General features: G+C 48.4%; 1 protein-coding gene across 1 annotated transcript in view; it reads left to right on the top strand.

Annotated features, from left to right (window-relative positions):
* Positions 1-19,044: 19,044 nt before the first annotated feature.
* PRKACB (protein kinase cAMP-activated catalytic subunit beta) overlaps positions 19,045-26,346 on the top strand; it is a 118,728-nt gene continuing 111,426 nt past the window's right edge. The window contains exon 1 of the mRNA XM_005294436.5: positions 19,045-19,409. Coding sequence (XP_005294493.1) covers positions 19,364-19,409 — 46 coding nt within the window. The 5' untranslated portion in view covers positions 19,045-19,363. The remainder of the gene's footprint in view (positions 19,410-26,346) is intronic.

A 26,346-nucleotide genomic window follows, 5' to 3' on the forward strand; every position in this document is an offset into this window, starting at 1 on the left:
TTGACTGTGCATTGTGTGAAGAAGTACTTCCTTTTATTTGTTTTAAACCTTCTGCCTATTAATTTCATTGTGGATCCTTGGTTATTGGCCTCATTAACACTACAGAAGTGATTTCCACTTCTTTTTGTCAACTGTTGAGAATAGCCTACTTCCAACTTAATTGAATTGGCTCTTTAGCGCTGACCCCCCACTTGGTAAGGTAACTCCCATCTTTTCATATGCTGTGTATTTATACCTCCCTACTGTATGTTCCACTCCATGCATCTGATGAAGTGGGTTTTAGCCCATGAAAGCTTATGCCCAAATAAATTTGTTAGTCTCTAAAGTGCCACAAGGACTCCTTGTTGTTTTTGCTGATACAGACTAACACGGCTACCACTCTGAAACCTGTAAAGAAGTAAATAACACTTCCTTATTCACTTTCTCCACACCAGTCATGGTTTTATAGGCCTCTATCATATCCCTTTTTAGTCATCTCTTTTCCAAGCTGAGAAGTCCCGGTCTTTTTAATATCTCTTCATACAAAACCTACCCACTTAGCACAGATGCTCAGAGCAAAGATTGTAAGAGTGGCTGCTTGGAAAAAAAGAGGGGAAAGAATGCTTCTGGGAAGTCAGAGCTCTATAATCAGGGAGAAATCCTCATCCCATAGAAATCAATGAGAGTATAGTGTGGGACAGGATCTGGAATGGAGACAAAAGAAGAATATAGCAAAGCAGTGAGTCAGGTGGATAAGTCAAAAAGGCTCACAATGTTAGGTGCCATTAGGAAAGGGATTTATTATAAAACAGAAAATATCATAATGCCATTGTATAAATCTATGGTATCCCTCACCTCAAATACTGCATGCAGTTCTGTTAACCCATCTCAAAAAAGATATATTAGAATTGGAAAAAATACAGAGGAGGGCAACAAAATGATTATGGGGTATGAAGCAGTTTCTATATGAGGAGAGATTAAAAAGACTGGGACTGTTCACCTTAGAAAAGAGACAACTAACAGGGGGGAGGTATGACAAAGTTTATAACAGGGAAGGCAACCTATGGCATGCGTGCCAAAGGCAGCATGCAAGCTGATTTTCAGTGGCACTCACACTGCTCGGGTCCTGGCCACTGGTCCAGGGGGCTCTGCATTATAATTTAATTTTAAATGAAGCTTCTTAAACATTTTAAAAACCTTATTTACTTTACAACAATAGTTTAGTTATATATTATAGACTTATAGAAAGAGACCGTCTAAAAATGTTAAAATGTATTACTGGCACGCGAAACCTTAAATTAGAGTGAATAAATGAAGACTCGGCAAACCACATAATGAATGCTCTGGAGAAAAAGTATTATTTACGCCTTCATATGACACACAGGGCTGGCTCCAGGCACCAGCGCAGGAAGCAGGTGCTTGGGGCGGCCAACAGAAAGGAGCAGCACGTCCGGCTCTTCGGCGGCAATTCGGCGGCGGGTCCCTCAGTCCCTCTCGGAGGGAAGGACCGCCGCCGAATTGCTGCCGAAGAATGAAGTGGTGCGGTGGGGCTGCCACCGAAGTGCTGCCGATCGCGGCTTTTTTTTTCTTTTTTCGCCGCTTGGGGCAGCAAAAAAGCTGGAGCCGGCCCTGATGACACAAGAACCAAGAGTCATACAATGAAATTAATAGGCTGCAAGTTTAAAACAAACCAAAGGAAGTACTTCATACAACGCACAGTCAACCAATAGAACTTATTGCCATGGGATGTTCTGAAGGCCAAAAGTATATGTGAGTTCAAAAAAGAATAGATAAATTCATGGAGGATCAGTCCATCAATGGCAAAATGGTCAGGGATGTCACCCAAGCTCTGGGTGTCCCTAAACCTCTGACTGCAAGAAGCTGGGACTGGACAACAGGGGATGGATCACTTCATAAAATTGCCCTGCTCTGTTCATTCCCTATGAAGCATCTGGCACTGGCCACTGTTGGAAGACAGGATACTGGCTAGATGGACAATTGTTCTGACCAACTATGACCATTCTTATGTTCTTAATTAAAAGTGAAATGACAAAAAGTAAACTAAGTAAGTTTTCCATTTTTGTTTTTCCTAGCGGGATATATTTAATGTTTCTTTCCTACCTACAAATTGGCTCTTATTGCTTGCTTCTTCCCAGGAATAATGTCCAGACTCCAGGATGCCTATCAGTAAGAGAAAGTTAGTTTCCTTGCCTATCATTTTTATTTCTCATAATGGAGGGCATTCACTAGTCTGGACTTCACTACATAACCAAACATTCCTGATAAAATTATAATGTTATGACTTTTGTTCTATTAATCCTACAGTCTATAATTATTTTATTCATGTTTTCTACTTGGCTATGCAATTTAAGATATGGAAGTAATCTCCTGAATCAAAAGCTGGGCTGCACCACTCCAGAAGAGGGAGTCTGAATTTAAAAGAGGAAGGAAAGAAGGATAAAGTCAAGCTGTCTCCTGTGTGTGGGGAAACAGGAGTAATGTCCAGACTACTGGATGTGCTCCATTCTGAGGAGGAAATTTTCCTTCCCCATAATTCTATCTTCTCTTTTCCATTCACAGCTTACTCCATTTGTCTTCTCTCTGGTGAACTGCGTACTGTATCTCATCCCATTGCATGCTGACTCCTGCCTCTTAATCTATTCTAGTAAGACAGGTAAAGTGACAGGCTGTGGGATGTGTGAACCTGTGTATACATGAAGGTTTGAGATGAAAGATTAAGTGAAGTCTGAAAAACATATGGTGACAGGTGAAAAACCTTCCATGATGACCAGCTGACAGTTCTTGTGAGCTAAATTTTGCAACCTTTATTTTGGTTGAGCACTTACCCACATGGATAGTGACTTCAATGAGGCTACTTGTGAGAGTTTTAAGTGTTCACTAAATGAATAATGGTTGCACAATCTAGCCCTCTGTGAGTAAGGGAGATATAACACTCCATAAGGCTGAGAACTAAAAACTGTGAGAAAAAATGTTACCCAGTGATGTTAGCCAGTGATGGCTAGAATGATAAGATCACAAAAAAACTTTTGTTTCTTAAGAAAGTCAGAGCTCTTGGGACTCTGACTCAGCAAGAAAGGTATTCCATGTAGAGCACACAACATTAAATCTTGTTTAGAGATTATAAAAGAATGAATTGCTGTGGTGAGGTCTGTATTTGAATGAAAAGATTGCAACCTTCTACCCAGGCACAAATGATAAAAAAAATTCTTAGCTAATGCTGCTGCTTGGCCATTTAGTAGTAACTGGGGATTTGAAAGAATCCAGATTTATAGAGATTTTCACAGAAAGTGTGCAAACTTTATTGAATAAGTGATCACGTTATTAAAGTTTTCTTAGGCTTAGTCTGTTTGTAAAAGAAACTATTGCATAAAAACTCAAAAAGTAAGGAATGGATATAATTTTCAAATTGTCGTGTCTGCAGTTAGTGGCTACATATTGGTAGTACTACTGAGATCTGACTTTTTAATAAAATACTTGTTCATTTTTAGATTCCGTATAATACAGAATGTACAAACCACAATGCATATATGATTTTATTGTAATTACACTAATATTCATTCTCTAAAAAGCCAGTTGGGATTCATTCTTATGGAGTAGTTTTACGAAACTAAAACCAAAGTTAAGACTTCCAACATATACTGAACACAGCTCCAGCTTGAAGATCTGCATAGTGGGTCCTAATGTAAAAAATAAACCTTACAGATTAAGCCAGTGCTTCTCAACAATAGGAAGAGTTCCTATGTCAAGTGTTTTATTACAAGTCAGGTTTTTCACTATCCTTCAATCTAGAATTCAGCAGATTTAGTATCTGCCTTAGTCCTATATCATACTTGATGACCAATCTGTAAAGAAGTAAGAAGAGTACAGAGACAGAAATATAAAGTGGGTCAGTGAAATGATTTATGGGGTAAGGTACTACTCAGTGCGAGTAAAGGTGGCAGAATTGGGCCCATAATGATTTATCACAGGACTAGGGTTACTTTTTAAGCTGTCCAGCAGTTTATTTCTAATCAATTTATTCATGTGAATTTAATGGGGAGCACATCAATTTCAGTGGCTGTCACCTCAGGTCTTCATGAGGAGAGGTGATGCAGCACAGCATCATCTGATAGTGACAGGCTGCAGCAAGAGGAAGACAAGATGAGAAGAAATATCTCTGAAAGGAGTTTGTGTCCCTAAGCAAATATTTATTGCTTTCCTATAGATTAGGTACCCGGTGTAATGTAGTACAAAAACAGAGCAAAATTCAGTGGGATTATTTGTGGAATAAGGTTGTGACATTACGCTCCATACTCTTTATGGAAATATGCTTATGATATGGATATGACAAAACTGAGATGTACTTTATGCAAGATGACTCATGTAAGGTATCACTGGAAAGGTTATGATTTACTGAATGTGTTTATCCAATTTGTATGCATGTATCATTTTTGTATCTGAAGCTGGGAATATTGTCCATATAAAATAAATAAATAAATTAAATAAAGTACATGTCTCTGTACTTCAAATGTGCTATGATGGATGAGGCCAAACAATGTTAGTGGCTTATTGAAGAAATGCACACGAGCATAAGGATCACCCCAGGAACTGTGTGCAATAGAAACCTCTCAGAGATAGCTCTACACAATGGGAACTGTTTGACCCAGATCACAGCAAAAAAGCTTTCCAGCAAGGCGGGGTGGGGGGGGGGGGAGAGAGGGAGATATAAAAGAGGGACAATGACAAGATGAAGGGTCCTCACGCTCCCTACAACACCACACCTGAAATCACCTGAGGAACAAAGACTGAACTGTGATAAGTGATGGTCCCAGGCTAAGATCTTTAATCTGCATGAAAACCTGGGAAAGCCAAGGCAACTTGTGCCTTAAGAATCTGCCAGCCTGTTTATCACTCAGGATGAGAATTTGCTAATTTGTATCCTACCTATCTAGTGTGTTAAGTTCAGTTTGCAACTTTTGTTTATTTACTAAGGTAATCTACTTTGTTCTGTTTGCTATCCTTTTAACCACTTAAAAATCTACCTTTTGTGGTTAATAAATGTATTTTATTATTAAATCCAGTTTATATAATTTTGAGCCTCCAAAAGGAGGACACTCCACGGGGCCCCGGCCCCACCCCCAGCCCCGCCCCAACTCCGCCCCCTCCCCTGCTTCCCGTGAACATTTGATTTGCGGGAAGCCTGAAGCAGGTAACGGGGATGTGGGGGGAGGAGGCGCAGCCCAGTCTGGCCCCCCCGGCATCTCCAGCCTGGGTCGGCTCGGGCCCTGGGGTGCCGGCCCCAGGCCTGGCCCCCGGCCGAGCACCCCTGGCCCGCCCAGCACTGCCAGTCCACGGCCCGGCCCCCCGGCTCAGCACCCCCCAGCCCCGGCCCCCGGCTCGGCACCACCGGCCCGGTCCCCGGCCCGGCACCACCGGCCCGGCCCCCGACCCCGCACCGCCGGCCCGGTCCCCGGCTCGGCACCGCCGGCCCGGCCCCCGGCCTGGCACCGCCGGCCCAGACCCCGGCCTGGCATCGCTGGCCCGGACCCCGGCTCGGCACCGCACCACCGGCCCGGTCCCTGGCTCGGCACCGCCGGCCCGGCCCCCGCCCCCGCCCCCGGCCCGGCACCGCCGACCCGGCCCCCGGTCCAGCACTGCCAGCCCCGCATGTCCCGATTTTCCCGGACATGTCCGGCTTTTTGGGATTTCCCCCCGGATGGGGATTTGGAGCCCAAAAAGCCGGACATGTCCGGGAAAATCCGGACGTATGGTAACCCTAATATAATTTTTAACTGGTGGGGAGCAAGAAGTCGTGCACATCTCTCTTCACATTGAGGAAGAAGGAGGATTTTTATGAGCTTGCACTGTGCAGATTTTTCTACACAGTGCAAGACAGTATTATTTGGGGTTTATCTCCCAAAAGGGGTGTGCCTGTGAGTGCTGGGGGAGTCTTCTCACACAGAGCTGACTTCAGTCTGTGACTGCAGCAGGGTGTGGCCCTATATGTGTGTGTGGGCCACAAGAGGCCGGAGAGCCTAATTCAGCAAAGCAGGGAGAGGGAACCCAGGCTGATTGAGCAAGAGAGGCTCAGTGAAATCCCAGATCCCAGTACATCAGGTGACATCCCAGAAGGGTCTCCAACCCATCACAAAGGTATTATTCAATGTGAGTAAACCTGATGGAATTGTGTGATGGTGTACCCTCACCTCTCATGAGCGACTGTTGGGTGGGCACAAATCTGCACTCTCTCTTTTTGCAGTGCCCCATGTCAGCTGTTGCCCTCATCATCCCTCCAACTAAGTCACACAAAATCTAAAATGGATGAATCCTTTCTGGGGTAACACAGTCCAACAAACAGTTGGCCCTCTCCAGGGTCTTCAGACCCATCTCTGGGTCTGTTTAAACTCTAGCCCTTTTTTGGGCTCCAAAAGGAAACTTGTCTCCTTCTCCGTGCTTTTCCACTCCACTCCAGTGGCAGGAGTCACACCACCAGGTCCTATTCCAAGGACCCTATAAATAGCAGTCATGTGCTGCTTCCTGTAATAGTTGCTGCTGCTGCTATTCCCAGGGCCACTTCCCACATAGCTCCTTCCTCTTCACCCTTATCTCAGGGCTGAAGTTCTCTATCTGTTCCCTGCCTGAGCAGGGTCTCACCCAGGCCTCAGCGCCATAAGAGCCTTCCAATCTTTCCACATCCTTTTGGTCCCAGCCAACACCTGATCTGCTCAGCTCCTGCAGCTCCTTTTAACTGAGCCTCCTGAACTCTGACTGGCTGCTTCCTTGCAGCCTCTCTTGGCAGGCCTGGAGAACCCATCTATACTGCTGCTTTTCTGGGGCGGGATATGGTAGGACCAGGAGGACTCCAGCAGGGGGGCTCAAAGGGCCTGGTACTCCCCATCACAAATTGGATCTATAATTCTCCTGAAGTGGAAAGACTTTCAACCCATTGAGTCCCTCAAAGATGTTGCACGGGAATGTAGTTCTAGAAACACTGGCTATAACTGCTTCTAATTTTGAAATTATTTTGCAAATCTTCCTGGAGTAATTTATATAGGGCTGGATTTTGCCACCCTTGGTGTTGAATAGTAATTGTTACCTGGCTTGTTCCATTGATTTCAATAGGACTAACTGCAGAGTAAGGTATTATTCAAGGTGAGTAAAAGTGGCAAAACTTGGCCCCTAATGTGTTGCACAATTTTTCTCCTACTTTTTTATCTGGAGCTGCCTATTACTTTGCAATTGTCTCATTAATACATGAGAATTTAGAAAACAGCCTATGTGATTTTTTTAACCCAATAATAGTTGCAAATTGTGAGATACAATTTCTATAGTTTTTTTTTAGTTTTATGTGAAACAGACTAGAGTCATTAAAGAATCCTTATTATCAGTCTTACATTTCCCTTCAATTCATTTCTCCCTTATTATTTAGTTATTTGATGTCTCACTAATATTTGAAAATTCTTATTGTGCTTACCAATTAGTATCAATGCTAATTAAATCCAGTGTGTTTTTAATTCATGTGTCATTATACTATCCAGGCACTATTACAAGGAATTCCTGTTTAGTACAGGTTGAACCTCTCTAGTCCAGCACTCTCTGATCCAGCATCATCTGGGGTCTGGCATGATTTTTTTTTATGCTTTATCTACTTATTTCCTTGTGCCAATACAGTAAAATTGTGTAACAACACTAACACTTTGTTACGAAGAGAGCTGGTAAGCCTTGGCTTGGTGGTGTTGCAAGCATTGTTCTGTTTATTCACTTCGGCGAGATAAAAATAAAAAAAGACCCGCTCGCTACAATATTGACCTCCTGTGGTTCGGCAAATTCTCTGGTTCGGCACCAGTCAGGTTCCCAGGGTGCTGGACTAGAGAGGTTCACCCTGTATTTTAGAAAATAATGAATAATACTGAGGAAATAGAGGAAAAGAGAGATTTGTTTAAATACTATTTTTGCACTATGATTAATCTTCATTCTCAAATAAAAGATGAGTGAGGCAGAGCTAAGCTATAGTAAGGGCAAACAAGCATTAGTTTTCAGCACTGCAAAGTGAGACAGGCACTTTACAATACAAATAGACATTTTCTCTGTCCTGAAGACCTTATAATCTAAGACCCCGATTCTACAGACACTTATGCATGTGATTAACTTTGAATATGAGCATAGTAGTTCCCTTGAAATCAGTGAGACTACTGGCATGGCTGAAGTTAAGCATGTGTTTGCAGGATTAGAACCTATTAAATATGACTCAACAAATGGGGAAACAATCATCAGGGAGTAGATGGGGTGGAAAGAATATGGTTACAGCAAAAAGCTAACATGCACATCACAGTCATTCTACTTAGTTTTTTAAAATAAATATTATACAGTACAGTAACAGCTATTATAATGCATGGAAAGTAATAGTGATGTAAAAAGTTGTTTCAAATTTGCTAACAAATTTGGTTTAAATTTTGCTTAAGTTGTGACAAATTCCTTATCCGGCACTTCAAATATATTGCTGAGCTAATAAAAATACAACAAAATATGCAGAGCAGTTTTTTAAATTGCTTTGTGTCTACTTTATCTACTATTAATCCTTCTAGGCAATCAACTACTGTGAAGCAAGACAGATGGGAATAGTAGGAAATATCATTATTATGGGCACCAATAGCAACTGCTATAATTAAAAATACTTTTCACTATAGCCCCTTGTTTTCACATGTTCATAACTTTTGAAAACATAGACCATTTATTTTTCCATACTTGGTCTCTGTCTAAAGGTGAATTTTTTATAAAAAGTTTCAATAAAATTCATTCTATTCTTTTTGCCCGAGAGAATGAAATACACTTTTCTTAATTTAAACAAAATTTTTAAAACATATTTTGTATTTTACATGGCCTTGTCAAAATTGACTGAAAGTAAAAGTTGGCATGGAAATAAGCCTTAACAACAACTAGTGCTTTTTCTTGGGTTGAAAAACATTGCTTTTTAACTAAAGTTGGGACCATCTGAAAGCTGTGTACTGAGTATGCATGGCATATTTTTTCATTTTGAGGTGTGCACTTAAAAACCGACAAATGTATGTGTATTCATGTTCAGAAAGCATAAAAATAGTTGAAAGAGTAGGTATATTAGTGCCCTCCCACCCGCTCCCTCCTCAGCCCTCTAGTCATCCCTTCAAATTGTGGGGGGAAGGAGGTTAAGAGGCGTAATATGAGCTAAGGCCTTTGATTGGTTTAAAATCTTGAATGTAAACAGCTACTGTAGATGCCACAAAAGCATTATACCATCACAAATGGAAACTGGTGTGCATGACTGTGATTAAGTTATGTGGTCCAGAAGATAATCTCTGTGCTGAAATGTGGTCCACATGAGGAAAAGGTTTGAGAACCCTTGCTCTAAGAGAAGCTTCTTTTGCTCAGCTTTCTTTAATTAAGCCTGTAAATTCCTTGATATGAAGCTATTGAGATTGTGAGTATAAAAGTTCTCTCAGCTGTGCCACTGACACCTGTAAGTGTCTTCAACTGGAGATACATACTTGAGGAGTTTACAAACTGATTCAGCTTTGCCAGTGGAGAAGACTATTCTTAACTAGGACATCCTTAATTGGGGGCATCTAACAATATGCCTGGGGGAAATCTGCACCACTGCGCACATGCATATTTCATGTGCCTCCCATATTTTTAATTTTTTTTGCAGAAAGTAGCTTCTACTGAAAAGTTGCTGCAGTCCTGCCTATTACCCATCAGAGAGTGCTGTGGTGCTAGAACAGAGCAGAAGCTCCCAACAGAAAATAACTTCTGCAGTTCCGCCTTTTGCCCATCAGAGGGCACTGTGGTACTAGAACACAGCGGCGACTCCTGGCCAGCCCCAGCTATGACAGGGAAGAGAAAGAGCCTGCCTTTTTCTATTGTTGGACCACATTATGAGACAGGGGATATGGGGAGACAGACAGCATGGGGCTGATGGTGGGTCAGACAGGGGTTCATAAGGGCTAGTGGAGGACAGACTGGGGCAGGGGCTGAATGGGAGTGGAGGCACAGGGCCACATGGGCAGCGGGAAAGGGGAGACAGAGCTACAGGGGGAAGGGGGATGACTAAGTGGGGGCACAGAGATGCATGGGAACAGAGGGTGTAGGGACACATGTAGATGAGGGGAAAGGGCTGGCTGAGGGATGCAAGGACACATGGGTACAGGGGGAAGGGTGTAGGGCCATAGAAGGACAGGGGGATGGCAGAGCGGGGCACAGAGACACATGGGGACGGGGGAGAGGGTGCACAGACATATGGGGACAGAGGAAGGGGTGCAGAGCCATGTGGGAATGGAGGAGAGGGTGTCTGAGTGGGGCTGGAGGGACACATGTGGACAAGGGGTGCAAGGACACATGGGGGTGCAGGAGCAGATGTGCGTGACTGAATGGGAGAGGCTAGGGGTCAGCCAGGGTCTGCATGGGGGATGCTCCCTAACAATCCCTTCCTGCCCCCCAAAAAACCTGTTCCATACTTTTCCCACTGATACCCAACAGCCCTTCAAGTTCAAACCCAGGCTCCTTCCCAGCAATTACTTTCCTCTCCCTCAGCTCCTCCATTACCCCCAACTTCCCCAAGCCTTTGCATAGCTTTGGACGGCTGCGGGAAATACGGTTCTGTACTGTAGTTTAAATGAATTATTACTCAGAGTTCTGTATTAATATGCCTAGTAAGTATCTATTTATCAAAAAACATTTCCTGAATCTTTTTTGTTGTCTGTATTGTTACAGACATACTTGCTGACAGGTATTTTGAAATAAATTACCAAAATAATTGAAACTGGTGTGATTATACTGTGTTATTTTGACAAATAAAATATGCAGAATTTTAAAATATTGGGGGCAGAATGTTTAGAATTTTGGCACACAATTCCCCCAATAGTATAACAAGTATGTAGACAAAAACTGAATAGAAAAACGGTACTGGGTATGACTGAAACTGCTGATGTTAGATATGCGTAACTCTAAAATAGCTGAATGGATTTTCTTTGAATTTAGCTATCTTTTACTTTGATGGAGATTACCAAAACAAGCTAAATTTGAGGTTTCTGGCTTTTGCTGTTATTGAAGCACAACTTTCTGCTGTAAAATATGGGAATGGTGTATTTTTTATGCTCATGTGACTCAAAAACAACTCAACTAATTAAGCTGAAAAAACTTAACCCTCCCACACACACACTTTTGAGATCAGTAGTGATATGGGATATTTCAGCACAAAAGCAGTTTGTTTGAGAAAACCAGAGCCAACTGAGGAGTGGGGGTTAAAATGAAAGTTGTGTCTCTAGGAGCTACTATAGTCACTATAATTTTAATTTGTTCTGCAACTAATGCATGCAGAAAACTTTTAATTACAATATGTTTTGTGTGTGATGAGAATGGTGTATGGGCACAGCTTGAGAATGCGTGCTCCTGGAACCTTCACTCACGTGAGTAGTCAATCTTTCGTAATGAATGTTGTACCAAATTGAATGCTTTGTGTTAGCCTGAGATAATGTGCTGTATTTGTCCTACAAGAGTGTATATATGTATGTGATAGTGAGGTGTGGGTGTGTGTTCGAAGTGCATTTGGTTGGGAATTTGGTATGTATGTATATATGAATATGTGTATGAGAGTGATGTGTATATATATATGATACAGTTGGAGTATGTGGCATAGTCATACAATGGGCCCAATCATTTCTCTCCAACAAGACCCAGAGAGTGGTGATGGGCAACTGTCCCCTCAAAGGTCTTCATGTGAGATCTATCTTAACCCTTTTCCTTCAGTATCTATATAGGACTAGTTGGAGAGGTGGTGAGAGCACATGGGCTTTGCTACCAACAATAAGCTGATGACACCCTTTGATATAACTCATTTTCTTGTGATGCCACCAATGTCTCCTCAGGGATAGCAAAAGGTCTGCAGAAGATCAGCACCTGGCTGAAGATCATATGGCTCAAACTCAATCTGGGCAAGACCAAAGTGATGGTGATCAGATTGGGAAAATAATTTGACCTGGTAAAATATCCTTCTCTGATTTTGAGGGTATCTTCCCACATTTCCCAAAATACTACAGAGCCTAGGGGTCCTATTAGACTCTTCAAGCTTCAATAACCAAGTAGTGCCCAGGAAACACTTTCTTCTACCTCCAGCTTGCTGGGAAACTCCAACTTTTCTTCCTGGAATGAGGATTTGGCCACAGTACATCACCTCCTGACTGAATGACTGTAACTCACTGTACCTAGGAGGGAAACAATAGATGCTCCATTGTTATGCAGAACGTTTTGGCCCACCTCCTTAACACTACACCATAATGAGCACATTATCTATGTGATCCACTTTTTCAACACTTTGTAGAGAGATGTAAATATATCTTAGTACGAGTGCTATAAAAGTGCTTAGTAATACCAATCTAGGTTATCTATCTAGGAGTGTGTTAATGTGCTTGTGCTACCTGTATGTGGGTGAGTGCTGCGTCAGGCAAGGGTGCACTCTGCATGGGGGAGGGGGGAGGCTCTGAGTGCTCTGGGGTGAGGGGCACGGGATTGGGGTAGCTCTGAGGGTGAAGGGGGCGCTCTGGGGGAACAGGATAGGAACTAGCTGTGTGGGAGGGGGTAGCAAGATGGGAAGTAGCCATGGTAGGGGGTGCTCTGTATGGTGCGAGGACTGGGAGAGGGGGTAGATCTGGTGAGGGGGTACTCTGTGGGGTAGGAGGAGCAGGATGGGGGTAGCTGTGGGGTGGGGGGGTGCGCTGTGGGATGAGGGGGCATGAGACGGGGTTAGCTGTTGGGTGGAGGGCGCTCTGTGGGGTGGGGGCACAGGACGGGGGTAGCTGTGGGGTGAGGGGGCACGTTGTGGGATGACGCGAGCAGGACAGGGGTAGCTGTGGGGTGAGGGGGGCGCTCTGTGGGGTGGGAAGAGCGTGATGGGGGCACAGGATAGGGCAGCTGTGGGGCGAGGAGGGCACAGGATCGGGTAGCTGTGGGACGAGGGGGCGCGAGGCGCAGGACAGGGGTAGCTGTGAGGTGAGGGGGTGCGAGGCAGGGGATGGGGTAGCTGTGGGGTGAGGGGGTGTGAGGCGTGGGATGGGACAGCTTTGGGGTAAGGGGCACGCTGTGGGATAGCTGTGAGGTGAGGGGGCACTCTGTGGGGTGGAGGGCATTGGACGGGGTGGCTGTGGGGTGAGGGGGCACAGGACAGGGTAGCTGTGAGGTGAGGAGGCGCGGGGTGCAGGACGGGGTAGCTGTGAGGTGAGGGGGCATGAGGCACGGGATGGGGTGGCTGTGGGGTAAGGGGCACGCTGTGGGGTAGCTGTAGGGTGGGGGAGTGCGCTGTGGGATGAGGAGGCATGGGACGGGGTTAGCTGTCGGGTGGGGGGCGCTCTGTGGGGTGTGGGCACAGGACGGGGGTAGCTGTGGGGTGAGGGGGCACGGCACGGGGGTACCTGTGGGGTGAGGGGCGCTCTGTGGGGTGAGGGGTGTGGGATGGGAGTAGCTGTGGGGTTAGGGGGGCACGGGACGGGGTACCTGTGGGAGGAGAAGCACGGGGGTAGCTTTCGGGTGAAGGGGACGGTCTGTGGGGTGAGAGGAGCAGGACGGGGTGTGACAATGCGGTTCTGGCGGAACCCAACTGAGAGTGCCAACTCAGGACAAATTGCTCAAATAGGGCAGTTACAGCCCAAGGCTGGGGTTTTTTCCACCTCTAAGGCAAACCACCAGCCAGACTAAGAGGACTTCAGTCTCACCCCACTGGCTAACTGCAAGTCTCACAAGCAATCTCCTTAGATACTCCAGTTTCCCAGTATTACCACCAGTACCACTCGTTATGGGGACAAATGGTTATGAAAACCAATACCCCAGTAAAAGAAAAAGGTTCTCCTGATCCCAAAGGACCAAGCCCCAGACCCAGGTCAATATACAAATCAGATCTTACCCACAAATCACGCTGTTGCCGATCCTTTAGAATCTAAAATCTAAAGGTTTATTCATAAAAGGAAAAAGATAGAGATGAGAGTTAGAATTGGTTAAATGGAATCAATTACATACAGTAATGGCAAAGTTCTTGGTTCAGGCTTGCAGCAGCGATGGAATAAACTGCAGGTTCAAATCAAGTCTCTGGAATACATCCCCCGCTGGGATGGGTCCTCAGTCCTTTGTTCAAAGCTTCAGCTTGTAGCAAAGTTCCTCCAGAGGTAAGAAGCAGGATTGAAGACAAGATGGAGATCAGGCATCAGCCTTATATAGTCTTTTCCAGGTGTAAGATTACCTTTTTGTTCTTACTGTGGAAAATTACAGCAACATGGAGTCTGGAGTCACATGGGCCAGTCCCTGCATACTTTGCTGAGGTACAAGGCGTATCTGCCTTCTCTCAATGGGTCCATTGTATAGCTGATGGTCCTTAATGGGCCATCAAGCAGGCTAGGCAGAGCTAATCTCAGCTTGTCTGGGATGTCACCCAGAAGCATAGCATAAGTTTGCCATACAGACAGTATAGAGCCAATATTCATAACTTCAACTACAAAACTGATACACACATATAGACAGCATAATCATAACCAGTAAACCATAACCTCGTCCTAGACACCCCATTTGACCCCCTTTATACAAGATTTGGGTGCCACTACAGGACCTTGGTTGCAACAATGATCTATATGGTCCCAGTTTATGTCAATAACGTCACACGGGGATAGCTGTGGGGTGAGGGGGCGCGGGACGGGGATAGCTGTGGGGTGACAGGGCGCTCTGTGGGGTGAGGGGGCGCGGGACAGGGATAGCTGTGGGGTGACAGGGCGCTCTGTGGGGTGAGGGGGCGCGGGACGGGGATAGCTGTGGGGTGTGGGGTGAGGGGTCGCTCTGTGGGGTGAGGGACCACGGGACGGGGATAGCTGTGGGGTGAGGGGGCCCTCTGTGGGGTGAGGGGGCGTGAGACGGGGATAGCTGTGGGGTGAAGGGGACGCTCTGTGGGGTGGGAAGAGCAGGACTGGGATAGCTGTGGGGTGAGGGGGCGCTCTGTGGGGTGAGGTGGCGCGGGACGGGGATAGCTGTGGGGTGAAGGGGGGGCTCTGTGGGGTGAGGGGGCGCGGGACGGGGATAGCTGTGGGGTGACGGGGCGCTCTGTGGGTTGAGGAGGCGCGGGACGGGGATAGCTGTGGGGTGACAGGACGCTCTGTGGGGTGAGGGGGCGCGGGACGGGGATAGCTGTGGGGTGACAGACAGGGAGCTCTGTGGGGTGAGGGGGCGCGGGACGGGGATAGCTGTGGGGTGACAGGGCGCTCTGTGGGGTGGGAAGAGCAGGACTGGGATAGCTGTGGGGTGAAGGGGCGCTCTGTGGGGTGAGGAGGCGCGGGACGGGGATAGCTGTGGGGTGACGGGGCGCTCTGTGGGGTGAGGGGGCGCGGGACGGGGATAGCTGTGGGGTGACAGGGCGCTCTGTGGGGTGAGGAGGCGCGGGACGGGGATAGCTGTGGGGTGACAGGGCGCTCTGTGGGGTGAGGGGGCGCGGGACGGGGATAGCTGTGGGGTGACAGGGCGCTCTGTGGGGTGAGGGGGCGCGGGACGGGGATAGCTGTGGGGTGAAGTGGGGGCTCTGTGGGGTGAGGGGGCGCAGGACGGGGATAGCTGTGGGGTGACAGACAGGGAGCTCTGTGGGGTGAGGGGGCGCGGGACGGGGATAGCTGTGAGGTGACAGGGCGCTCTGTGGGGTGGGAAGAGCAGGACTGGGATAGCTGTGGGGTGAAGGGGCGCTCTGTAGGGTGGGAAGAGCAGGACTGGGATAGCTGTGGGGTGACAGACAGGGCGCTCTGTGGGGTGAGGAGGCGCGAGACGAGGATAGCTGTGGGGTGACAGGGCGCTCCGTGGGGTGAGGGGGCGCGGGACGGGGATAGCTGTGGGGTGACGGGGCGCTCCGTGGGGTGAGGGGGCGCGGGACGGGGATAGCTGTGGGGTGACGGGGCGCTCCGTGGGGTGAGGGGGAGCGGGACGGGGATAGCTGTGGGGTGACGGGGCGCTCCGTGGGGTGAGGGGGAGCGGGACGGGGATAGCTGTGGGGTGAAGGGGGCGCTCCGTGGGGTGAGGGGGAGCGGGACGGGGATAGCTGTGGGGTGACGGGGCGCTCCGTGGGGTGAGGAGGCGCGGGACGGGGATAGCTGTGGGGTGACGGGGCGCTCCGTGGGGTGAGCGGGAGCGGGACGGGGATAGCTGTGGGGTGACGGGGCGCTCTGTGGGGTGAGGGGGCGCGGGACGGGGATAGCTGTGGGGTGACGGGGCGCTCTGTGGGGTGAGGGGGCGCGGGACGGGGATAGCTGTGGGGTGACGGGGCGCTCTGTGGGGTGAGGAGGCGCGGGACGGGGATAGCTGTGGGGTGAAGGGGCGCTCTGTGGGGTGAGGGGGCGCGGGACGGGGATAGCTGTGGGGTGAAGGGGCGCTCTGTGGGGTGAGTAGGCGCGGGACGGGGATAGCTGTGGGGTGACGGGGCGCTCTGTGGGGTGAGGGGGCGCGGGACGGGGATAGCTGTGGGGTGACGGGGCGCTCTGTGGGGTGAGGAGGCGCGGGACGGGGATAGCTGTGGGGTGACGGGGCGCTCTGTGGGGTGAGGGGGCGCGGGACGGGGATAGCTGTGGGGTGAAGGGGCGCTCTGTGGGGTGAGGGGGCGCGGGACGGGGATAGCTGTGGGGTGAAGGGGCGCTCTGTGGGGTGAGTAGGCGCGGGACGGGGATAGCTGTGGGGTGACGGGGGCGCTCTGTGGGGTGAGGGGGCGCGGGACGGGGATAGCTGTGGGGTGAAGGGGGCGCTCTGTGGGGTGAGGGGGCGCGGGACGGGGATAGCTGTGGGGTGACAGGGCGCTCTGTGGGGTGAGGGGGAGCGGGACGGGGATAGCTGTGGGGTGAGGGGGAGCGGGACGGGGATAGCTGTGGGATGAAGGGGGCGCTCTGTGGGGTGAGGGGGCGCGGGACGGGGATAGCTGTGGGGTGAAGGGGCGCTCTGTGGGGTGAGGAGGCGCGGGACGGGGATAGCTGTGGGGTAAAGGGGCGCTCTGTGGGGTGAGGGGGCGCGGGACGGGGATAGCTGTGGGGTGAAGGGGCGCTCTGTGGGGTGAGGGGCGCGGGACGGGGATAGCTGTGGGGTGACGGGGCGCTCTGTGGGGGTGAGGGGGCGCGGGACGGGGATAGCTGTGGGGTGACGGGGCGCTCTGTGGGGTGAGGGGCGCGGGACGGGGATAGCTGTGGGGTGAAGGGGGCGCTCTGTGTGGTGAGGGGCGCGGGACGGGGATAGCTGTGGGGTGACGGGGCGCTCTGTGGGGTGAGGAGGCGCGGGACGGGGATAGCTGTGGGGTGAAGGGGGCGCTCTGTGGAGTGAGGAGGCGTGGGACGGGGATAGCTGTGGGGTAAAGGGGCTCTCTGTGGGGTGAGGAGGCGCGGGACGGGGATAGCTGTGGGGTGAAGGGGGCGCTCTTTGGGGTGAGGGGGCGCGGGACGGGGATAGCTGTGGGGTGAAGGGGGCGCTCTGTGGGGTGAGGAGGCGCGGGACGGGGATAGCTGTGTGGTGAAGGGGGCGCTCTGTGGGGTGAGGGGGCGCGGGACGGGGATAGCTGTGGGGTGACGGGGCGCTCTGTGGAGTGAGGAGGCGTGGGACGGGGATAGCTGTGGGGTGAAGGGTGCGCTCTGTGGAGTGAGGAGGCGCGGGACGGGGATAGCTGTGGGGTAAAGGGGCGCTCTGTGGGGTGAGGAGGCGCGGGACGGGGATAGCTGTGGGGTGAAGGGGGCGCTCTGTGGGGTGAGGGGCGCGGGACGGGGATAGCTGTGGGGTGACGGGGCGCTCTGTGGGGTGAGGGGGCGCGGGACGGGGATAGCTGTGGGGTGACGGGGCGCTCTGTGGGGTGAGGAGGCGCGGGACGGTTATAGCTGTGGGGTGAAGGGGGCGCTCTGTGGGGGTGAGGGGGCGCGGGACGGGGATAGCTGTGGGGTGACGGGGCGCTCTGTGGAGTGAGGAGGCGCGGGACGGTTATAGCTGTGGGGTGAAGGGGGCGCTCTGTGGGGGTGAGGGGGCGCGGGACGGGGATAGCTGTGGGGTGAAGGGGCGCTCTGTGGAGTGAGGAGGCGCGGGACGGGGATAGCTGTGGGGTGAAGGGGGCGCTCTGTGGGGTGAGGGGGCGCGGGACGGGGATAGCTGTGGGGTGACGGGGGCGCTCTGTGGAGTGAGGAGGCGCGGGACTGGGATAGCTGTGGGGTGAAGGGGGCGCTCTGTGGAGTGAGGAGGCGCGGGACGGGGATAGCTGTGGGGTGACAGGGCGCTCTGTGGAGTGAGGAGGCGCGGGACGGGGATAGCTGTGGGGTGAAGGGGGCGCTCTGTGGGGTGAGGGGGCGCGGGACGGGGATAGCTGTGGGGTGAAGGGGGCGCTCTGTGGAGTGAGGAGGCGCGGGACGGGGATAGCTGTGCGGTGAAAGGGCGCTCTGTGGGGTGAGGAGGCGCGGGACGGGGATAGCTGTGGGCTGACGGGGCGCTCTGTGGGGTGAGGAGGCGCGGGACGGGGATAGCTGTGGGGTGACGGGGCGCTCTGTGGAGTGAGGAGGCGCGGGACGGGGATAGCTGTGTGGTGAAGGGGGCGCTCTGTGGAGTGAGGAGGCGCGGGACGGGGATAGCTGTGGGGTGACAGGGCGCTCTGTGGAGTGAGGAGGCGCGGGACGGGGATAGCTGTGGGGTGAAGGGGGCGCTCTGTGGGGTGAGGGGGCGCGGGACGGGGATAGCTGTGGGGTGAAGGGGGCGCTCTGTGGAGTGAGGAGGCGCGGGACGGGGATAGCTGTGCGGTGAAAGGGCGCTCTGTGGGGGTGAGGGGGCGCGGGACGGGGATAGCTGTGGGGTGAAGGGGGCGCTCTGTGGAGTGAGGAGGCGCGGGACGGGGATAGCTGTGCGGTGAAAGGGCGCTCTGTGGGGTGAGGAGGCGCGGGACGGGGATAGCTGTGGGCTGACGGGGCGCTCTGTGGGGTGAGGAGGCGCGGGACGGGGATAGCTGTGGGGTGACGGGGCGCTCTGTGGAGTGGGAGGAGCAGGACAAGGGGTAGCTCTGCCCCGTGTCCCACAGCTGCGCGGCTCCTCGCCCTGCCTAGCCCGCCCCGTGTCCCCAGCCACCCTGGCCGCACAGGCCAGCGGCGAGCGGGCTGTGGAGCACGGAGGAGGCGCCTCCTCGGCCGTCATTTCCGCCGTGTGTTTGAGTGGGGGCGGGGGGGCAGAGCGCTCTCCTCCTCCTCCTCCTCCGCGGCGGCCGGAGACACAGACCCAGCGCGGGGTGAGGGAGGGGAGGCAGCCGAGCCAGCCGCAGCGCCCGCGGGCGGAGCCGCCAGACACCCCCTCCCGCCGGAGCGACACCGCAGCCTCCCCCCATCGCCCCGGCCCGGCCATGGGGAACGCAGCCACCGCCAAGAAGGGCAACGAGATCGAGAGCGGTGAGTGAGTGAGACCCCGTCCCCTGGGGAGGGGGCCCAGCGTGCTTGGGCCCAGCGCGCACACAGGGCCGGCCCAGGCCCCGCGGCCTAGCGGGCTGCAGCGCGGAGCCCCCTGACCAGCGCAGGCCTTGCAGCCGGGCTCTGCCTAGCCAAGTGCCCGGTACCCGGGGGGCTGCTCTGCGCTGGGGGATCCAGGCTGTAAGGTGCCCGGGTCCTCCAGCCTCGCGGCTGCTGGTGCATCGCCCATCCCTGGGCTTAGTGTCTCGAGCAGCATGGTTGTAAGCGGCTTAAATCGTCTTGTCCCAGCCTGCAGCAGCCCCAGCCTAGCGTACCGCCGAGCCAATGCCGCGCCGACCCGCTGTGCCAGGCTGTCCCACAGCAGGTGTCTGTCACACTCACAAGCTGCTGCTCTACGAGCTTCTCCCATCTTAGTCGGCTTCCCAAAGAACCAGCCTCCTTCTGCAGGAGGAGGGGTTGCTGTAAAGCAGTCTGTCATCCCCCTAGCCTTCAGCCTTTCAAATGTTCCACAACGTTTATTTCTCCACCCCTGTACACACCTTTGATAGCAGAGACGACATTGAGTTAGTATCATTATACAGCTTTCTGACTATGCTGTGATTTATCAGTGCATGTGTATTTCTATCCTTACTGGTGTGAATGTAGGACAGAAACTCCCCAGTCTTCCTGGATTGCTGAACATTGTCATCTCCTCCCCCACAAACTATGTAGGAATCCCATTTAGTGTATCTGTATTGTTGGGATGTATAAGTTCTACTCATTGAAGTATTTGTTTAGGTATATAGGTAAAATGTTTATTTTAAGTTACTTTTGGTTTTTACAAGTGAGCAATGTAGCTCAATATTGAACTATGTGAATTAGTGGATTTTTTGGGTTTTGTTCCAGGTATATCATCATGATCCTTAAATAATTTAAAACTGATTAAATGCACCAAACTCTTTTTTGTTTGTTAACTGGCTTGCTTACTATTTTATAACTTTGGATAAGTTTCTGTTGGGTAAATAGCATGGTAGGGTCCAATGTAAAACTGCTTATTTAAAGAAATACGGAATGTTTACAAATGCTGTATTCTTACAACACTGTCTTACCTCTGTCAGTAAAAATACCATTCGATTATTATAAATGAAGGAACTTTAAATTTGTTGTTACTGTTTGTTTACTTTTTCCATTTATTTATCCCTTAAACTTAGTCGTGCAATCAGATTTATGCAGGTAGACCCCACCCACCACCACCACTCACACAGAGCTCCATTGATTTTTCTGGATTCGTTTGCAGGATTGGACCTTGGCTTGGACAGTGAAACTAGACTGTTCAGTTTTAGTTTCTGGTTCAAAAGCACTAGTGTGTGATGGTAGAGTTTTGATTACAAATATTTTATGAGATATTTAAATACTATTTTGATCTTTTTAGAAAAAAAATTATTTGGTTTTATAAACATAAAAATACCCTGCATTTGGACAACTTCTGAAATGCTTAATGACAAAACGTTGCATTATACTTCTATGACAGCCATATTTCTGCTGGTTTATCTTGTTAAATTAAATCTTTGGTTAATGGGAGTAATAAAGACTTGTATTAGTCTTTTACACACCACCAAATAAAGCATTTAGGAATTCTGGGGCACACAAACAATGTATTTCAGAACTTCTCTCTCTCATTTTTAAACTGTTTACTTATAAAATGAACGTTCTAGATAGATTGCAGCAATCAGATTTGTAATTTGTCAGCATACTTAACACTAGAAATTTCTGTAGTGACATTACTTTTGTAATTAGGAGATGAAATTGTCCTTCACTTCTCTATCACTTGTATAAGACCTGGATTTATTTACTATGTAGGATCAAATAATTGTAAATTTGAATGTAGTAAATTATTAGAAGCAAAAAGGGATATTCTGCCTTGTTTATAGGAGTAAAAGTCTCTCAGGAAAAAGTGTTTTGGATTTGTTGTTAATGTCTGGTCTAAATTTTCTTTGATCACCCAGTCTTTCTGCTTCTCTTCTGAAGAGTATATGATGCTTGATTTGCATCATATACTCCAAACTCTAGAATACTTAATAATTTGGAATAAATTATGCAGGGTGGCAGCAGAAAAATAGGGGTTTACTAAAAAATAGGGATTATTAAAGGGTGATAATATGCCCTTAATCCACGTATGCAGCTCAGGGCATACTGAGGTTCCTGAAAGAACAATGGAGGGTAACTTGGCTTGTACTGATTACCACTTGCAAAAGCAAATGTAGTTTAGTTTAAGAGCTCTTTTACTCTCAGGTCAATTTAGATTATAACAGTATGGTTGAGTGGTCCATGTATGTAGCAAAACCTGATAAATTAAATGTAGTCTTGATGTTTTCTTTAGCTTTTTTGTCTTTGTTACAAATGTCTTCAGTAACTAATAATGAAATTTGTATAGTTGCAGAATAAATAGTAGTTGTATGTTAGTCGAAATAGTAGAATGCAAAAACTTAAAAACTACATCCAAACAAGACTTGTAAGTGAATGGAATCAAAATGGTAACTTTCAATCTACCGCACTATGTTGTGTAAGGTAGTGTAAGATACTTTTTGTATGTGGGACTAAGAGGGAGTCATAAGTTGGTGTGACTTACATCATTGTGCTATCTAGTATGTAAGCAGGTGGATGTAAAAGTGGGATGTAGCCTACTTCACTTTGTTTTATACTGTTAGTTCCTTTTTCTGCTATGCCCCTCTCTTCCAGGCTATCATAGCATATAGTAAATTTAGGCCTGGTCTACATCTAAAATTTAGGTTGATCTAGCTATGTCGCTCAGAGGTGTGGAAAAACTAATACCCTGAGTCATACAAACCTAAACCCCGGTATAGACATCACTGAGTCTGTGGAAGAATTATTTTGTTGACTTATCTACCTCCTCTCAAGTGGGTAGATAAACAGTGGCAATGAAAAAATCCCTTCTGTTGCTGTGGCAAGTGTCTACACCAGGGGTTCTCAGGACAAATTTTTTGGTGGCCTCAGTGTGCAGCTGCCAACTCTTTCTGGTGGCCACTCTTGCACTGCTTCCTAAAATACTTAATTAACTTTAAGAAAAACAATTAAATATGCACATCCAAATCATTATAATGTATTTATTGCTAGCTAGTAAGTCCGTTGTGAAAAGTGATATTAACATACAAATATCACTTTTCACAGCAGACTTACTCAGCCCTGCCAAGCCTGGGGACAAATTAAGCCCTGGATGAGGGGATAGGGGAGGCAGGGGTGGGGAGTGGGGGCTAGAGCCTGAATCCCCGTCTCTGGAGCCTAGGGCCTGCCATTGTGCAGCCGGAGCCTGGGATTGGAGCCCAAAGCCCCGCTGCCAGAGCCTGCCAGCCCACCATCCCAGGATTGAAGCCCAAAGCCTGAGCCCCACCACCCTTGGGAAGGTAGGGAACTCACTGCCTGCCTGCTCCTCCAGCATTGTGTCCCAGGTGTCTCCATAGGAGGGCAGGGCCCAACCCCTGCTGGCAGCCCCAGCAACCAACACCGAGGTGGTGCATCCAGGAGCAACAGGGAGAGGGAGGGGCTGTTACTCCCCACACACACACAGCCCAAGGGGCTGTGGCCGCAAGAAAAGCCCCTGGTGGCCGCATGTGGCCACAGTAGACACGTTTGAGAAACACTGGTACACTGTGGTGCTACAGTGGCACAGCTGCAGTGCTATAGCTGTGCCACTGTAGCATCTGTAGTATCATTGGGCCAAAATCAGAAGTGAGGTGTTATGGGGTGTGAGACAGAAAAAGTAAGCTACTTTATCTGGGTGGACCCCATTGACTTTAACGGGGCACCACATAGTATAAAAGTCTGCAACGGTTGAGAAGCTTGCGGGATAAAAGCATTCATAACTTGCATCCTGAGTGGATCAGAAGATAATGTAAATTACACAAAGTTGGACTTCTTTAAATGCATTTCTGCATTTGGCCTTTTGTCTTTGTATACGTTTAATAGGACACAATGGGCTAAGTCTTTATTTTTATATCTATATGACCCCCATTGAATTTCCTGTATCTGAGAACAAAGTTTGCCCCACTGTCTAAATAGCTAAATCTGGTTTAGCACAATTTTAAATATAACATGGAGCAAATTCAATTTAAAAAGAACCCTTTGTTGATTTACTGTAACTTATAGCTATCTGTGGAAGAAAAGAGAGAGAGAAATGTTAGTTTTATTAAGATGAATCTTTGTCTTGGGTGTAGTTTTAATAAAGGAAATATGACTTTGCTGTAGACTTCTAAATTAGAACAAGGACAACAAATGACATTTGGTCTCATAAATAGATCTCTTGCTCTAGATCAGGGGTTCTCAAACTGAGGGTCAGGACCCCTCAGGCGGTCGCAAGGTTATTACATGGGTCACGAGCTGTCAGCCTCCACCCTAAGCCTCGTTTTGCCTCCTGCATTTATAATGGTGTTGAATATATTTTAAAGTGTTTTTAATTTACAAGGGGAGGTTGCACTCAGAGGCTTGCTATGTGAAAGGGGTCACCAGTACAAAAGTTTGAGAACCATTGCTGTAGAGTACATGATCAGTTTTATAATGTTTTAACATTATCTGGCGAGTCTAAATAGTGTTGAATAAGTTAACTACATCAGTTGCAAAGTTTGTAGCAAGTATTTGTTCTTTCTATAAATTACGAGAAATCCAGTGCTTTTAAGTAATATGTATAGCTCTGCATTACTTGCTCTTTTTTTTTTAATCTATGAAATAGTGCACACATGCAGTTACAACGTGAATTAGTTTAGAAATTGTTTTTTAACCTTTTACCATCTTCTCTGAGGGAAGAAAGTTGTTGCAGTTTTGAATCTCAAAATAAAATCTTAAACTTAACCCTCCCTCCCTCCCCAACCTTTTTTGGTTATACTAATATTAGTTACTAAATTGTATTAAAAAACACTTAGGTGATTAGAATACTCTTTAACTGCTATTTAATTGAAAGTTTTGTACAGTTTTTCTGTTCTCTACGTTCATTTTGAAACTGCTCAATTTCTGTAACATTTAAGTTAGTCACTAGTCTTTGTCCTTGCCACTTTTTTTTAACAATAATGTGAGATATGGAGTTGCTTGATTTTTTTTTTTTTTTTTTTTGAACTTTTTTAGAGTTGATGTGGAAGCTTTTAAGATTAGGTGTAGTTTAATTTTAATTCCAAATGCCTCTTCTCATTATCTGAGAACCATATCCTGCACTTACAGGAATGGTTGGACTATGATCTAACAGGTCTTTACAAGCTCAAACGTCTGTGATCTTCAGATGTACATGTTTGTTTCAGGGGGGATGGATAGTGGCTCCTTTAAGGGTCCCCCTCCCCCTCCGTAGGTTAGGAAGGATTGTCTCACTGGGGGTGGGATGGGAAGGCATCACCTGAGAGGGTGCTTTGGCTGGTTTGCTCAGATAAGTCATTGGCCCTTGCACAACTGGGAAAGTATATATAGACCCTGTGCCTCCAGCCTGAGCACCCTCTCATTGATTAGCATAGTACCAGGATTTTAGGTCTGCTGTGGATATTGTGTTAGTGGCCTTTTTTGGGACAGGTAAGGAATTTTCCCCTTATGGTGAGATTGGCCAGGATGGGGTGACTGTTCAGGTCTTCCCCACAGCTGTTCGGGGATACAGTGGAGTTAGGAGGAAAAGGTCAAGTTGTGACACTTTAGCAGGTGTCTGATGCAGGTGCTCATTTCATAAAGAGTCCTGTTCCCTGATTAAACTAGAATTATAAATAGACTTAAGGGAAGGCATCCCCTAAAGAAGCTGGGAAATGGGCTTGGGACTCCTAAGGTCTGGGGCAGTGAGGAAACAACCCAATTCTTTAACCTTCATATGAGGGGAGGGCATTGGGATCCTAACAATGTTTTGGGGACCAGCTGTGGAGGGGTAGGGGTTGAGGGGCATCTCTCCACCAGGTTGAAATGATTCATAATGTTGAGTGCCTGGTAATTCCCAGATGAATTAAGGTAATACGGTTGTCATCTAATTAAACCATGTGCCTTGCATCTTATGTTTATTTTTCCACGTGTCTGGGACAATGCGCATCTGTCACATGCTCGCTCTCCCCCTCTCCAAACTAGCAACACTGCAATATCTTCTGTATGAGGGAGCGCCTATTACTGTCAGCCCTTCTTTGCATTCCCCTGAATTATTTTGTAAGTGGTGCATGTTTGAAAGGTGCCAGATAAGTAGATGCAGTGTGACCTTCCCCTAGCAGCCTTACCAGTCAATTTCAATGGTTCTGAAGACTCTACCTTTGGGGGTGTGGAGGGATGTTTATTCTTCATGTCCAGTCATTATTTGGTTCCTCCGTCGAGACTACCAATACAAGTTAGTAATATTATTGGCAGTTCCAGTAACATAGATGTTTGTTCACTTAGAATTGGACAGACCATCAGTTAATTTCATACAGCCATTCGCTGATACACAGCTATGTCATTACTCACCAGTGATATAGAGGTGAAAAGTTCTATACTCCATTTCTAATTTCCTGAGCCACTCAGTCCCCTGTAACAATAGTCTTTTGGACCTTTGGATGTGATATTTAGGGGTTGACTGTAGTTTTGTTCAATGGTAATAATCCTTTTGTACAGTGAGTTTATGCTTCTTGACTTTGAAATTGCCAATTGCCAACTTCTGAAGTCTTGTTTACACATTTAAATACATTAGATATAGGGAGTATATCCTGAAGGGTACATAAGAGAAAATCTTTACTCCAGTGATGTTTCTTGTACATCTACCATCCAAAAATAATAGATTTAAAATTGTCTTATATTTTGTGCTCAAACTGTCTCTGCTATTTATTAGGTGGGCTTTCAGCATTAGTGTTTCACCTTCTGAAAATCAACACTAGTTCCAATTGCTGAACTAACATTTGAAAATATCTTTGGTGGAATTATCCTAGTTAGTGTTTTGGGGTGG

Source organism: Chrysemys picta, chromosome 8, assembly GCF_011386835.1.
Source record: "Chrysemys picta bellii isolate R12L10 chromosome 8, ASM1138683v2, whole genome shotgun sequence".
NCBI classification, from domain to species: domain Eukaryota; kingdom Metazoa; phylum Chordata; order Testudines; family Emydidae; genus Chrysemys; species Chrysemys picta.